Below are 14,534 nucleotides of genomic sequence, written 5' to 3'. Positions count from 1 at the left end.
CCATGCCAGAGCTTGGACTCTGTGTCCCGTTGTAGTGTTGGTAACCTGGGTGGCATTCGTCTGGTTCTTGGAGAACATCAGATCGCACCATGCCATTGAAAAATGACTTTGCTGTCACTGAAGGAGAATGAAATTTTCAAATTCTTACGGTATTTTGTACCAAGGAAAGTAAGTTGTGAAGTCACATTTATTTTTAATCCAAAATTGTTTTTCATATGTATTTTGTTAATGGCAAAGGGATATCTAATTATAAATACAAATGAGTCTGTTAAACATTTAACAAAGACTACAGATACTCCAGCTTTTACCAATGCATAACAACAACAACAACAACAACAAAATACAGTCAATTTGAATTGAGCCCTCAGAAAAATAGGGCTGGGAGCACAATCTGATCAAAGCCTTTTAGGAGAGTTTTAACAGCAGCATAGAGGCAGTCAGTGGACAGAGGTGATGGACAGTGACGCTCCGTTGCTCCCGTGTGCTGTCTGCAAGTTTGTCCCATGTAGAAAAGTCAACAGCACTGAAATATATGCACTGACACAAAACGGCCTCCCATGCCATTTCCAGATTGTCTGATTTATATGCTTTGGTGGGACCCCATCTAATGTGCACAGGGCAATGGTACATTTCAAAACTATTAAGAGTCTAAATGTCTTACCACGACAGATAAGTGAGTGAGGTGATGGTGATGTTAGCCAGTTTGATATAAGCTTTCCACATTGTATGTCAAATCATCACATACCCCATAAATGCATTAATGTACACAGTTATGATTTAATAAAAAGAGGAAAAATAAAAATAAAAAAGTTATTAAAAAATAATTTATATACATGTGTTTTACCAGTTATTCTTTTTTAAACTTTTATTCTTATACCTTCTAAGTGACTTATTAATTAATATATTATTACATTATTATTACATTATTAATGTAATGTTTCTTTGAGCTATATCCAAGACGACCATATTTAAAGGGTCAACACATTTTGATAATTGAGCCTTACTGAGTAAATTTTAGTGTTAGGACCTTGAGCACCACCTAGTCTAACAACGCCTTGAACTTCTGACAGGTGGTCCTCGTGGTGCTGCTCAGATGCTCCCGGAACTTAGTATCCCTCAGGAATCCCTGACGCGGGCACAGATCTGCCTTTCCACAGCCTCCATCCACAGTCTGCCGTGTAGTCGGCAGCTGCACAGAACGAGTTCAGTTTCTCTTGCCCATGGCAGGCTTCACATATTGGGAGATAGATTCCCCTGTTAGCGTCTTGAAGCCTATGCTCACTCCTCCTGTGAGTGTTTTCTGGACCTTCACCCCTCTCATTACCCTTCTCTCGATTAGCTACCCGTTTTCAGTTTCAGCTTAGGAGGGAGTAGCCACATTGGACTGTAGTATTTCCCACATGGTGTGGTCCTTACTTCCCGCACACACTCATGAGGTTCCTTGTTTTGCTGCCTGCTGTTAAGGCAGGTGGGAGAAGAGTCCTGGTAGTGATGACCAGGGTCCCTGCAGCTTCTCTGCTGAGCCTGTGTCTCCTGCCCCCCCCCCCAGCAGACTCCCTGCCACAAACTCCAAACCCCCAGATAAATTGTCCAGTTCCCGTCCCTTCTTTGCTTCCCAAATCTCTCTGCTTGGAACTTATGGCATTTAAATCCTAGAGTCTAAATCAGACTTCCCTTTTATTACATTCTGATTGAAGTGGGTATTATTGAATTAAAGGGCAGTGGATTATAATCATTGCTATGACTAATACGGATATTTCTTTTATAGTGCTTCATAGTGTTGGTGACTAGGAGGATCACATTTCCAAACTCCTATAGTATTAGGTGCCTTTTGTGATTGCTGAAAGGCAGATATTTGTTTGACATCTGCTTTTTGTCTAGAATAAATGGTTCCTTACACTGCTGGTTATCACTGTCCAGGTACCATACTCAGGAGAGGAGCTGACGTCATGAGTTAGAGGCCCTGGATAGGAGCTGACGTCATGAGTTAGAGGCCCTGGATAGGAGCTGACGTCATGAGTTAGAGGCCCTGGAGAGGAGCTGACGTCATGAGTTAGAGGCCCTGGGAGCCCAAGGGTCCCTGCTGCTGTCCCTTTCTCTGTGACGGCTTCTTCACTGGGAGCTACTCAGCAGGCCTGGGGTCCTTGTCCCCGGTTAATTTAGGAGCAGCTGCAGTCCTTGAGAAGTGGAATCCAAGTGTCCTTTGGGGCTTCTGAGGAACTTGTAAATTAACTAGCTTCTCACTGTGGGTGTGTCTGTGATTATGACTCTTTCAGTAATTAATACAATATTGTTCTTCATGAGTCTATGTTTATAGTAGATTTATTAAGTGGTTTTTGCCCAGGAACGAGAGAACAGTGTATGGGTGTTGGTTCTTTGAATTTCCTTTCCCATCCACTAATTATTCTTTGCTTTGGTAGTTTAGGTATGTAAGCTGATAGCTTCTTACTATATTATAAGATATTGTCTTATTAATCCTGCAATATATGAGAAATATTTTTCTCCTCCTCATTTTATAATTAAAAACAAAAATACAAGAGCTCAAAAGCAGCCTGATATAAAAGAAGCATCACCGTGTGGAGAGGTGCTGATCTGTTCTTCATCCGTGAATGCAGGAGGAACTGCCTTGTCATCACCCAGCCATGGGCAGTAGGAGAGCATGAGAACATTCCACAACAAGCCCTTGTTGTCTGTGAATTAGCGTCACTGTGTCCTGGTAGACTGGTAATTTATACTCCCGGGGTCTTGCAGTTTGAGACTGTAGAGACAGAGCATTTGATTTGGCTGGTCACGCATGAGTTGTGCTGTCTGTGACCTCTGAGGGCTCTGAGTCCACAGGACTGGGCCTGACATCTTGTGGGGACACCGTGCTCACACTTCAGCACCTCTATTTTTAATTGTTATGAGTGATAGCTAGTAAGGAATTAGGAGCTATGAGTTTCTAATTTGATTTTTTTCATCGATATACTGACCTACATAAAAGGGTATTATTATTGGAGTTTTTGAAAGAAATAAAACTTAATGAAATTAACGGGAAAACAAACAACAAAAGGCCATCCTATATTCTTATTTTTCTAAATGCTTGGAAACGTGAGAAGGGCCTAAAGAGACCGATTCTTATCTCCTTGGAGTGGGCGGGCAGGCCCTGCACAGAGCACAGAGGGCGTGTCGTGGCTGGACGAGCTCACTGCTGGCTCAAATTAAAGTTTCATTTTAGTATAGAGTAAGACCTGAATAGTCTGCTAAAGTAGAACCTTGCCTGCCTTCTCTAATTAGAGGATTTACAGTTGAATATAAAAGTGGCCTGGGAAAAAATTATCAATTTCTTAGAATATGAAGCTTAAACTGAATCCAGTATCTCAGAAATGAATATCTTAATAATAGACAATCTCCAGAACTGATTCTGCTGTAACAGAACTGTATTGAACAATTAAAGGGGAAATAGAACTGAGTGAATTATGCAGAATGTATCATCCCTGCTGTGATTTCTAATGAGGTTAAGCAACATTATTAATAGTTTTTTTCCTTCGTAAATTTTAAGGCCTGCAATGCTGATATTTATTAGCATTTGTCTTTCTAGCGACTTCTGTACCTGTGCTGTAACAATGCCACATTTGACGAGACTGCCTGTACTTGGGGTGCTTTCAAAATCAGCAGGTATATGATACAAATGATCATATCGTGTGATGTTTGTTGCTCATATGTAATATATATATCCCCACCTATTTATTTATATTAGGTATTAGTTTCTATAGTTGTTTTATCAAATTACCACTAACATGGTGGCTTAAAACAACAAAACTTTAGATCTGAAAGGTGAGATATGGAAGTCAAACGTGGGACCTGAGGGTCAGAGTCTAAAATCAAGTGGGGGCAGCCTGCGTCCTCTCTGGAGGCTCAGGGGAGAAGGTGTTTCCTTGCTGTCTCCCACTTCGGGAGCTCTCTGCAAGCCTTGGCTCATGGCCTTTTCCTTCACTTTTTTTATTTTATAAGGCGGGGTCTGACTCTGTCACTCAGGGTAGAGCACAGTGGCGAGATCATAGTTCACTGCAGCCTGAGACTCCTGGGCTCAGTGATCTCTGGCGTCAGCCCCTGCATAGCTGGGACTACAGGCATCAAAGCTCCACGCTATTATTCTACCTTTAAAGCCAGCCATGGCCAGTCAGCTCTTTCTCGCACTTCTTTGGTCTCTGTGATTCTGTGGGGTCCACCTGGCCAATTCAAGACAATCCCCCAATCCCAAAATCAGCCCATTAGCAACCTCAATTCTATCTGCAACTTTAATTTTCCCATATGTTACGTGACACGTGTGTGTCGTGTCACATTATATGTGTGCAGGTTTGGGGATTTAAGACATGAGAACCTTCAGGGGTGCACTGTGAAAAGAAAGAGTTCATTGGACCCAAAGTTTTTGACTTGAGCAATGAGGAAAATTAAGCAGCCGTTAACTACAACTGAGAAAACTATGCAGAAAGCAGGTTTAGGGCTCACTGCTGGGGTAGGGGGCCTGGGGCAGCAGACTTGTGGGGAGGAGACTGAGCACTTAGTCTTGGACGTAAGTTTGAGATGCCTGTAAAAAATCCCTGCCAGTGACCAGGTGGGTGGACGGTGTTTCTGGAACATGGGGGAGTGGTCTGACCTAAAGATAGAAATTTTTTAGTCCTCTGCATGTAAATGGTATTTTAAAGCACAGAGCTGAATGAGACCATTTAAGGCACAAGTGTAGACAGAAGAAAACAGAGACCAAGGTCTGAATTCTGGGGCACTCCACCTCCAGGGTTCCCAAGAGTTGAGGGAAACCGGCAAAGAGGGGAGTAGCCAGGGAAGTAGGGTAGAAACTGAGTCACTGGATTTGATTTCCAGATGTCGTGAGAATGTCCGAACAGGACAGTGGGTATATTCCAGCCACTTGCTTTCGAAAAAACTCTACTGGCTGGTTGGACTGCTACATACCCTACGCACCCCACCCCACCGCCAGAGTCTATGGGTAGCTGTGTGTTACTCTCTCTACCCATGTAAGACTTGGCTCTTCAAATTTAATGAGATACTGTTGAGAATATATATTAAAGTCATCTTTAGAGGGTTGTGTGTCTATATAAAATCTGTATTAAACGTGAGAGGTTAGAATGCAGCAACAAATGCAGTTACTTCCTTAAGCTGTGGCAGTGATGATGTGACAATTTTATGTTCTTTCGAGTATCTTCAGCAGAGATAAATTGCTTTCACTTTGAGTATGGATTTAACTTTTAAAAATATCCGTAGTCATCTGTATATTGTTGAATAGAGTGAAAATTGATGAAATGATGTAACATTCAAGAACGTAATTTGGCGTTAAATACCAAAGCCCTAAATTTCTATATGTGCTTTGATGGTAATGATAACTCTGTGGACGGGAATTTATTCTAAGGAAACAGCCAAATAATGTGCAAAGATTTCTTTAGGATATTCTTCATTCTAGTCAAAAGCTGGAAGCAATCTAAACAGTAGAGTGTTAGAAAAACAGACTTGGGGACAACCGTTCCATAATACCATGGAGTCAATGCTCACAATTACAGAAAATACCAAATGAGACAGAGAAACATGCCAAAGCAAGATGCCAGACGGTATTGCAAACCCTGTGTGTACACACGTATGCACAAATGTATGTGAACATGCATACGTACAGAAGAAGGGTGTGTTAAAATTTGTTCCTAGGTAAAGAAATTGGGAAACATTTTTTGTTCTACTTTTTCCTAAATATTCTATAATGAATATGTGTTAATTTTGAAACAAGAAAAATACATTTCAAAGAAGATAGAATCATGGATTCTTCAAATGTGTTTAATGGTTAATGTGGTTAATCAGTCTTTGTTTAGAAACAAAATTATTTAAGGAATTTTAAAATTATTTGGAATAGCAACACTGTTGAAATAAATGCATAATTTCCCAAAGAGAATCATCTGAATGACAATTCATCACTGATTTGGACTCAGAAGTTCTGAGAAAGTATATTCTAAATTGAGTTTTACTTTATACAGTGAAATTCCTAGGTCATACATTTGTGTAACCAGTACCCAAATCAAAATACAACTTATGTATTGGTCTGAAAAAAATTATTGCTTTTTTCTTTAGATATTATCATACCTTAAATAATTTCTGAAAACAATTTAGAGCTTCCTGGGTACTTTCTGTTTGTTAGTACTTGGAATCATTGCCTTGATCTCTCTAGGTCGTGGAGTGAGGGGGCCAAGTCAGGAGCACAGCATGTGGCCCCAGGGAGGGTGTCCACGGCATCCAGTTTACAGAAGGCTGAGAATGTGTGAGAATGTGCCCTCTCCCAGCCCCAGAAGCAGCATCCCAGGTGCCTGGTAGTGATTTTAGTTGAGCAGGTCCATCCTCTAGCAGCGCCAAGGAATGAGTCTGACGGGAATTCCCACCAAGGAACTGTAAATTGGATTTGTTTGCTACCTTTTATTTCCCTTCTCCTGTTCATTACGAAAAACACAGGGAGGAAAGCTATCTATCTTTTTAATAACTATTTCCCTTCTTTTGAACAATTTATAGGATGTGTATTGTCAACAAATCACATTTTCAGGGTGAGGATCAGGAGGCTGATAAATGAGATCTGACTTCTTTTTGCCTTTGCAGTGACCTCTGGTCCTCCAGCAGTTAATGAGCCATTGGGCCCGAGGGATGGTCCTAACGTCCTAGTGTATTCTGAAACTGCTTCCTGTTACTCACCTTTGCCCCCACCTCCTGAACAGCCAGTGTCAGCCTTGTCTGCACCAAACTTAAGAAATTAGAGTTTCCTTCAATATGGAGCCTCTGGGGGTCATCCTTTTCCTATAGTAATTCTAGATACTTCTGAGATACTCTGAGATACTCTTCTAGATACTCTGAGTGGCAGTCCCGTGTTATTACTGGGCCTTTGTTTTTTGTTTCTTATATCTCAGTCTTCCTTTCAAAGACCTCCTGAGAGTAGGCTGTTTATTCCAGTGGTCTCTGTAGCCAGAGAGCCTCTGGAACTTCAAGTAACAAGAGTTAGCTTATACCAGGAGAGTTCGTTATGTTCCAGGCAATATGTTAAACCCTTTCAGAGCTCTTTAAATTTAATTCTTATAATAGGCCAATGATGCTGTAGGATATTTTGGCTGTTTTTCAGATGAAATAATTGAAGCTAAGAATGGGTAAGTCTCCCAGGTAGCCAGCAATGAGCGGACTGCTGCCAATTTCCTCAGATCACCCTGTTATCTCTTTGTACTTGAAAATATTGTGTGTGGCTCGTGCCATAGCTCAGTGAGTAGGGCGCCAGCCACACACCGAGGCTGGCAGGTTCAAGCCCGGCCCGGGCCTGCTAAACAACAATGACAACTACAACAAAAAAATAGCTGGGCATTTTAGCAGGCACCTGTGTCCAGCTACTTGGGAAGCTGAGGCAAGAGAATTACTTAAGCCCAAGAGTTGGAGGTTACTGTGAGCTATGACACCACAGCACTCTACCAAGGGCGACATAGTGAGACTATCTCATAAAAAGAAAGAAAATATTGTGTGAATTGGTGTGAACTTACCCCTTACACATCCTGCACTGGCTTCTGTTCCTGGCATGTACTTCCCAAGAAGCTAAGTCTGACAGAATCAGCCCACCAGGAGGAGAAGGAACTCCTGGCCAAAAGGCCCACCTTTGATCCTGCTGATGGCACCAAGGCTTCTAATTTTGGAGCTGGTCATAAACTGGGCACTGTAACCTTTCGTACCCACAGTGTCAGGGAACTTCCAGTCCTCACTTGGGCTTTTATTGACTATGTGGCTGCAGTGGTCCCACTTCTTTCTCTGAAGAGACCCTCTGTCCTGAGAACTGTGCGTCTCTCCACCCCACTGCTCTCTCTCCCTTCACTGGACACGGCTGCTCGCGCTGAGGTACCCTGATCACCTCTGAGTCAAACTTGATTTCATCTAGCAGCAGGCTTCCTTATCCATTCATCTGCAGCTTGGCTATGGGCATCACGAAGACAGACGTGTCTGTTTTGTTTACTGTGATGTCCTTGGTACCAGTACAGTCACGATTTCTTCAGTCATTTTATTTTTTTAAATTATTTTTTATTAAATCGTAACTTTGTACATTGATGCTTTTATGGGGTTCGGGGTATTGCTTCGATATACAATGTGAAGTGTTTACACTGAACTAAGTAACACGCCCATCACAATTATACTCATTTCTTAATCTTCAGTCATTTTAAACATAGGGAAATGTCCATGTCTGGTGCTAAATGATCCCTCGTTTCTTTTTATTTTTCTAGGCAAGAAAATTGATCAGCGATTTTGCCATTATCTTGTCTATCCTCATCTTCTGTGTGATAGATGCCCTGGTAGGTGTGGACACTCCAAAACTCCTCGTGCCCAGTGAGTTCAAGGTGAGTGAGCATTGGCCCTCAGTCATTCCTGGGACTCTGTGCCTTTCTTTCCTGATCCCTATTCTACCTGGCTGTACCTTTCTCTGAGTTAGTTTTGTACAGTTATCTATCTCTTTTTTTCCAAATAAGTTGCTTGTTAGGGTTATCTACATGTTTAGTCTACTTCCTTCGCTCAAGTTGAATGCCGAGAGTAGGATCAAAAACAAGTTTCACAGTGTATTAATTTTTCCTTAAAAACAACTGATTTAATAATATTATATACCCTGCACTGTATCTAAAGAAGACAGTATTTTTAGAATATTTTTAAAATATCCAAAGTATTTCATACACCTTGGTCCATGTGATGATCCCAGGAAGTATGGGATGTAGCTGTCATCATCCTGGGTTTGTAAAGTTGAGACTGAAGTTTATAAAAGTTAAGTAAAATGCTCAAGTTTACAGGATCGGCAGTGCAATCTTTTCCTATCTCGTAGATCAATCCTCACTGTCTCCACTGCTGAGAATCATATATGATGGAAAATTTTACTAAGCAGTTTGAGTTTCTAACTGCTGGATGAGGCAGGGCTCCCTGTGCTGCCCCGGCGCACAGTGTGTCTGCCCTGTCTGTGCCGGGTCACCGCTGGCACAGGTGAACTCTCATTCATCCCGTCATCGATTCGTGTAGGCAGATATTCACTGAATGTTTGCTTTGAATCAGGTTGCAGACTGGGGATTTGAAATGCACTAATAAAGAAGACAAAGTTTTTCCCCTTATGAGTTCACAATTGACAACAGCGGTGAAATGTGGATAAATTCAGTGAGGAGTTCTGAGCAGTGAGACAAATGGCCTCAAAAGAAACAAGATTTTCTTGATAGCAAATCTGGAGAAAATAATTGATAGACAGTATTCTATTTTAGCTTTTTTGCTTTATTTAAAGTAAGGAAAAGCATAGGAAATTTTCTTTTCTGTAGTAGACATAGGTGATTTGTTGATAGAAAAGAGATTGATAACTACAAAAATGATCATATTCCCCATTTCAAGGACATTTCTAAGTATGCAATCGATAATTGTGGATCATTGCTCATATGTAAAATAAAGGACCAGAATGTTTAGTTTGACAGTAACATAAAAAAAGGTGTAGCTTTTTACTGTCATATTATGAAGCTATTGTAATCTACCAATAGTAGGAGAACTTCCATATAATTGCTAGAAAGCATGAACAAAGTTTGTGGTGGTCTTTAAATTTCTTACTACCACGAACCTCTTTATTAAACACGATTACATTTGGGATTTTCTTCTGGCTGCTCTTAAACTTCAGTCATTTTCTTCCATCATAAATCATCCCAAATTCACAGAATGGCATCGCCTTGTTTTCCAACAGCTCATCTTCCTTCTCTCCATTCTTTAAAGTTTTGCCTCAGAAACAATGTAATTTAGGAAGGCTTTGGTGAATAATCCCCATTGTCTAGCCTGTAACTATTTCTACCGTGGGTTTTTCAATATGTTGGCTCTCCAGAAATGAGAATATCTTCACCAAGTAGCAGATATTAACTTGATAATTTCCTGAAACACATTCTCTCTCTTTTGTAAGCCAACAAGTCCAAACCGAGGTTGGTTCGTGCCGCCGTTTGGGGGCAACCCCTGGTGGGTGTACCTGGCTGCCGCCATCCCAGCCTTACTGGTCACCATTCTGATTTTCATGGACCAGCAGATCACAGCTGTGATTGTCAACAGGAAAGAACACAAACTCAAGGTAAATATTCACAATAGTGATTATCATTGCCTTTTAGTTTCTTTTTAGCACTTGAAAATACTAATCTCTTCAAAACCAACAGAGCATTATTAGAAGTTACACCGTAGCTCATGTTCTCTAAGACCCGGCAGAATCACAGGTCACCTGGTGTTGACACTTTCCTCAATGTATTACTTTAAAGGAAGCTCATTTAAATCTGAAGATATTTATTTTAAGTCACATTTCTTTTCACCACCAAAGAAAAAATACAAACACAGTTTACTACTTAGCCACAGTCACCCTACTTCTGATTTTAGTGTGGTAACTGTCCTTAATGAAGACAGAGATGATTGAAACATTAAGTATTGTACACTGAGCACCCGTTCTCTGTTAAACCAACTAAGATTTACTGTCAAATACGATTCAGATCATGCTTTAAACTAGTGGTAAGAATTTATATTTTTCATCTTGTAGTTCTCTGTAGTTGTATCAGAATGTTATTGATTGGCAGTACCTGCGGCTCAAAGGAGTAGGGCACTGGCCCCATATACCAGAGGTGGCGGGTTCAAACCCGTCCTAGCCAAAAGCTGCAAAAAAAAAGAATGTTATTGACTATGACATATGAGGGAAAAAAATGCTTTATTTTGTGTACTTTAGGTTTTTTTAAAATGTATTTAAGTTTGTCATGAGCCTAAAGGAAATGCATTAGTAATGTGGGATATCTTTCCAGAAAGCTGCCTAAAATATTCTTTCTTTATGTAATGTGTCTTCAGCTCTGGTTATTTTTTAGGGGAGGGGTCACAAAGTTTTTTCTAAACACTGTTTGGGGATGTGAGGGATGAATCATAGCAGTAATGAGAGCTGTAGCTCAGCGGGTGACCACTGTGAATCAGGCCAGGTCCTGAGGCCTCTATGTTATGTATTAACTCATTAACCTTTTAAAACCACCACCATACAAAGGGAGTATGACAATGCATTACAGTCAGTCACCTAGAAGCAGGAAAAGATTACTGAGAATAGAGTGTAGCAGGAAGAAAAACCCAAGAAATACAGAAATCAGTTGTCTATAGACAGCCACTGGGCAAGAGAGATGAGGAAGATTCTGATACACTTTCCAGAAAGAGAGAATGTGAAGAACTGACCACAGATCCTGATGAGAAGAGAGTGAACCCCGTAATAATAAGACCACGAGACAAAAATAAATAAAAGCAAGCTGTGGCTCAGAGTGTGGCAGAGAGGAAGGTCATGGAATGGTTGCTAAAATCACAAAGGAAGGTGTGTAGGTAGCTATTGTCAGTCAGTGTGTTTATATGCGGAAGGGCCCAGTGAAGCATCACTAGACTTCAGCAGAAGACATTTCATGGAAACATGAGAATAAGTGGGGAGTAGAGAAATAGACTTTCACAAGAACAAACCTGTCCAGGGAACCTCTGACACTAAACAGGGAAACACTTGTTTTCAGTTATGCTTAAAGAAAAGGTTGGGAATTCAGTGGGAAACTTTATATGAAAAATGCCTCTCCCTGCACCACCAGCAGAGAGTAGCTCCTGTGCTGCTCTGAGACACTGTGTTAATCCTCAGTTGTTGAGCTTCTCACAGCACCGTTACTTGGGTTGTTTGTTTGTTACATGGCACCTGACTTCCAGGAATTATGAAGCAGATGCCAGGCCTCTTAATGGTTACACCTGCAAGTAGCACAGCCTCACTTGGTTTTTTGCCGCAGTTGGTTGGTCAGAGTGGTCGCTGGGACAGCCTCCATTCTGAGGGACGGGAAGGAATCCACCCTTTGACGGTGGAAGGGCAAGTAACATTGGAGAAAACTCTACGAGATGGGAGGTATTATTCCAGCTATCACTGGGAAATAAAATCTGCCGTATTTGTACTAACAAATTTGCCCTGGTCTGGACCTTGGTGATGGCTCCCTGTGCGCCGTTGAGTGTGTTCGTTGGTCCTCTCTGTTGCCTCTAAATTGGCCATTGGCTCTGGAAGCTGGTGACGCAGGCTTGACACTGTGTGTCCCCCTCCCTGTCCTCTGTCCATCTCTCTGCAGATGTGTGGCATTTGCAGAGGAGGGAGGCCAAGACAAGTCCATGAAAGGCCAGGGCTACTTGACCCTGCACTTGTGGCTTAGGGTTCTCCAGGCCTCAGAGACGATGTGGATTCCAGCCTTCCCCTCAGTTGTGAGTTTGTGGTTAGGGGTATCTGTGGAGACACATTTCTTTTCTTTTCTTTTGGTGTTTGGCAAGTCTGAGAATGGCTCGTGTTCTCACTGCCTTTTGTCAGAGGATATTTTTTAATTGGCCAGTTGAGTGCGCTGTGTTTGGACTGTCCTCGTTTTGTTCTGAGTGCTGTCCCCACCTGTACCCTCTCTTGCTCACGGCCCTAGGATTGATCTTCTATCCCTAGATGTCAGGTGATGGTTCTGATGCAGGCCTCACACCTCCGGGGACTGGTGCCATCTGTGAGGCTGTCCCGGGCCGGCGGCCACTGCCCAGAGGATTGGCTCTTTCTTGTTGCAATCATTTTTTGTCTGCATTTGTTCCTCTGACTTCCTGGCAAATAAGCCATGGTTTCTAAAAGATACTTTTGTGCTTTGTTGAGCAATTTTAGGTATTTTATACTAGAAGAGCTTTAGTGTTGATTTAGTTTACCAACAGGCTGGAAATGGATATTGATTAACATATTTTTATTCTGAAAAATATTTGTAAACAAATTCTTAATTTTTATCCATGAATGGCCAGATTTGCTGTGTATCTTTGGGAGGAAGTGACTACTGTTTTTTGTTTATTAAGTTTTCTGACTTACTTAAGGTTCAGAATTTAGAGTTTAACAAACTTAGGATTCATCAAATATAGAAACTTTTTGTTGCCCTATTCCCTGTAGAAAAGGTTAAAAAATTAAGGTACATTAGTATTCACCTCAGAATAAGAATGGAGTATATAAGATGAGTGTTCATCACTTTTGGGATTTCTTATTTGCAGTCGTTCTTCTGAATAATGATGGTTGTACAGTTCGTGGCAGTCCTTTGTCCGAAACCTAACAATCCTCACCGACATTTCATTGTGAATCAAAGGCTTTTCACTCCAGAAATTGTTTTGTCCACATTTTTTTTTTTTAGGAGAGGATTGTGGCATGTGAAAATTAGAGATTCTGTTTAAAATTGTAAAGGGCTTAAACTGCCGTGAACGAGGGTCAGAGGAGAAGCGTGAAGCAGTGAGAGATGAAGGTGTCCTGCCGTGAAACACAGCGTGTCTGGGTGGCGTCTGCTTTGGCGTCCTGTCCGCCAGCTCTGGCTGTGCGCCTGCTCGGGGTGGGTGCGCCTCTCGGCTCCGTGAGCAGCTCTGTATTGATACGGGAATGCAAAAGGCACCTGGCTTTTTTTGGCCATCGTTTGGTTAGTTACACCCTGCATGCTCCCTGCAGGGCACTCAAAACAAACCAGGGTGAGCGGGGCAATGACTTCTGTGAGGCCCCTACAGTCTCACTGACCAAGCAGGAACAGAGTGGGCTTCAAACAGCAAGAGCTGCTGCTCAGAGGGAAAGGGGCATCGGGAGTTATGGACAGTGGACAGGAGGGTGGGTGGGGGCTACAGGGAGCTGTCAGGTGGTATGACAGCCAGTCTGCTCTGACGTATTTCATGGTAAAAATCCCCTACTTGAGTGTATTTCTTTGGGTGATTCCAAGACCCCTACCTTGGCCTGTTGTGATTTTCCTTTTTGTCCTTACTGTGGTAACCCCAGCCAGTCCCATCCCTTCCTAGTGGTTTAGATGTGTGTCATTCCAAACCGTACATTTTTTTTAAGTGCCATTCTTGTATGTCAGACCTATATTTCTAAACCTCCACCCCTTGAAGAGTATCTGTTTGCCTTATCCTGGGATTTCAGTCTCTGCTAGACAACCTCACCCTAAATTTGCTGGCGAGCACTCTTGTCAGATGTGCTGCGTGTTTCCGAGATCCTGTGGCTTCTGCTGCTGGGCGCTGCAGCTGCAAAGCCCTTGTCCCTCCTCTGTGATTGCTGATTATCAGAATCCTCTTCATTCACTAACATAGTCCAAATAGAAAACCTCCTCAGTGAAGCCTTCACCTCTCAGGTGATTGATTTTGCTCTTGGTATATCTGTGTAACTTTGTGGCCCTGGTCTCATGATGTCTCACACAGCGTTTATTTTATATAATTAAATTTATCCTCTTTTCTGGGCCAAAATGTTTTTAAGGTGAGGACCATGTTTTGTTTCTGTTGTTGGCTCTCTCGTGGCCACCACACGTTTCCATGTGATGGACACAATAGGTACGTGTTGAAGGATTGTATGGCCTTTGGCAGGCATGGCTATCAGAGCCGTCCCACTGTGTGAGATGCAGACAGTTGGGAACCTGAAACCCGCATGCAGTTCTCAAGGTGGTGCTGACATGCCCTGGTGTCATCACTGGAGG

General features: G+C 42.0%; 1 protein-coding gene across 1 annotated transcript in view; it reads left to right on the top strand.

The window, feature by feature from the left end:
- SLC4A4 (solute carrier family 4 member 4) overlaps positions 1 to 14,534 on the top strand; it is a 353,144-nt gene that overhangs the window by 295,283 nt on the left and 43,327 nt on the right. Inside the window, exons 17-18 of the mRNA XM_023507587.1 lie at positions 8,277 to 8,390; positions 9,962 to 10,123. Coding sequence (XP_023363355.1) covers positions 8,277 to 8,390; positions 9,962 to 10,123 — 276 coding nt within the window. The remainder of the gene's footprint in view (positions 1 to 8,276; positions 8,391 to 9,961; positions 10,124 to 14,534) is intronic.

This window comes from Otolemur garnettii, unplaced genomic scaffold (genome assembly GCF_000181295.1).
Source record: "Otolemur garnettii isolate 467f Iridium unplaced genomic scaffold, OtoGar3 scaffold00191, whole genome shotgun sequence".
NCBI classification, from domain to species: domain Eukaryota; kingdom Metazoa; phylum Chordata; class Mammalia; order Primates; family Galagidae; genus Otolemur; species Otolemur garnettii.
Note: the sequence above shows the minus strand (reverse complement) of the source record. Positions and strands in the feature narration are given on the sequence as shown.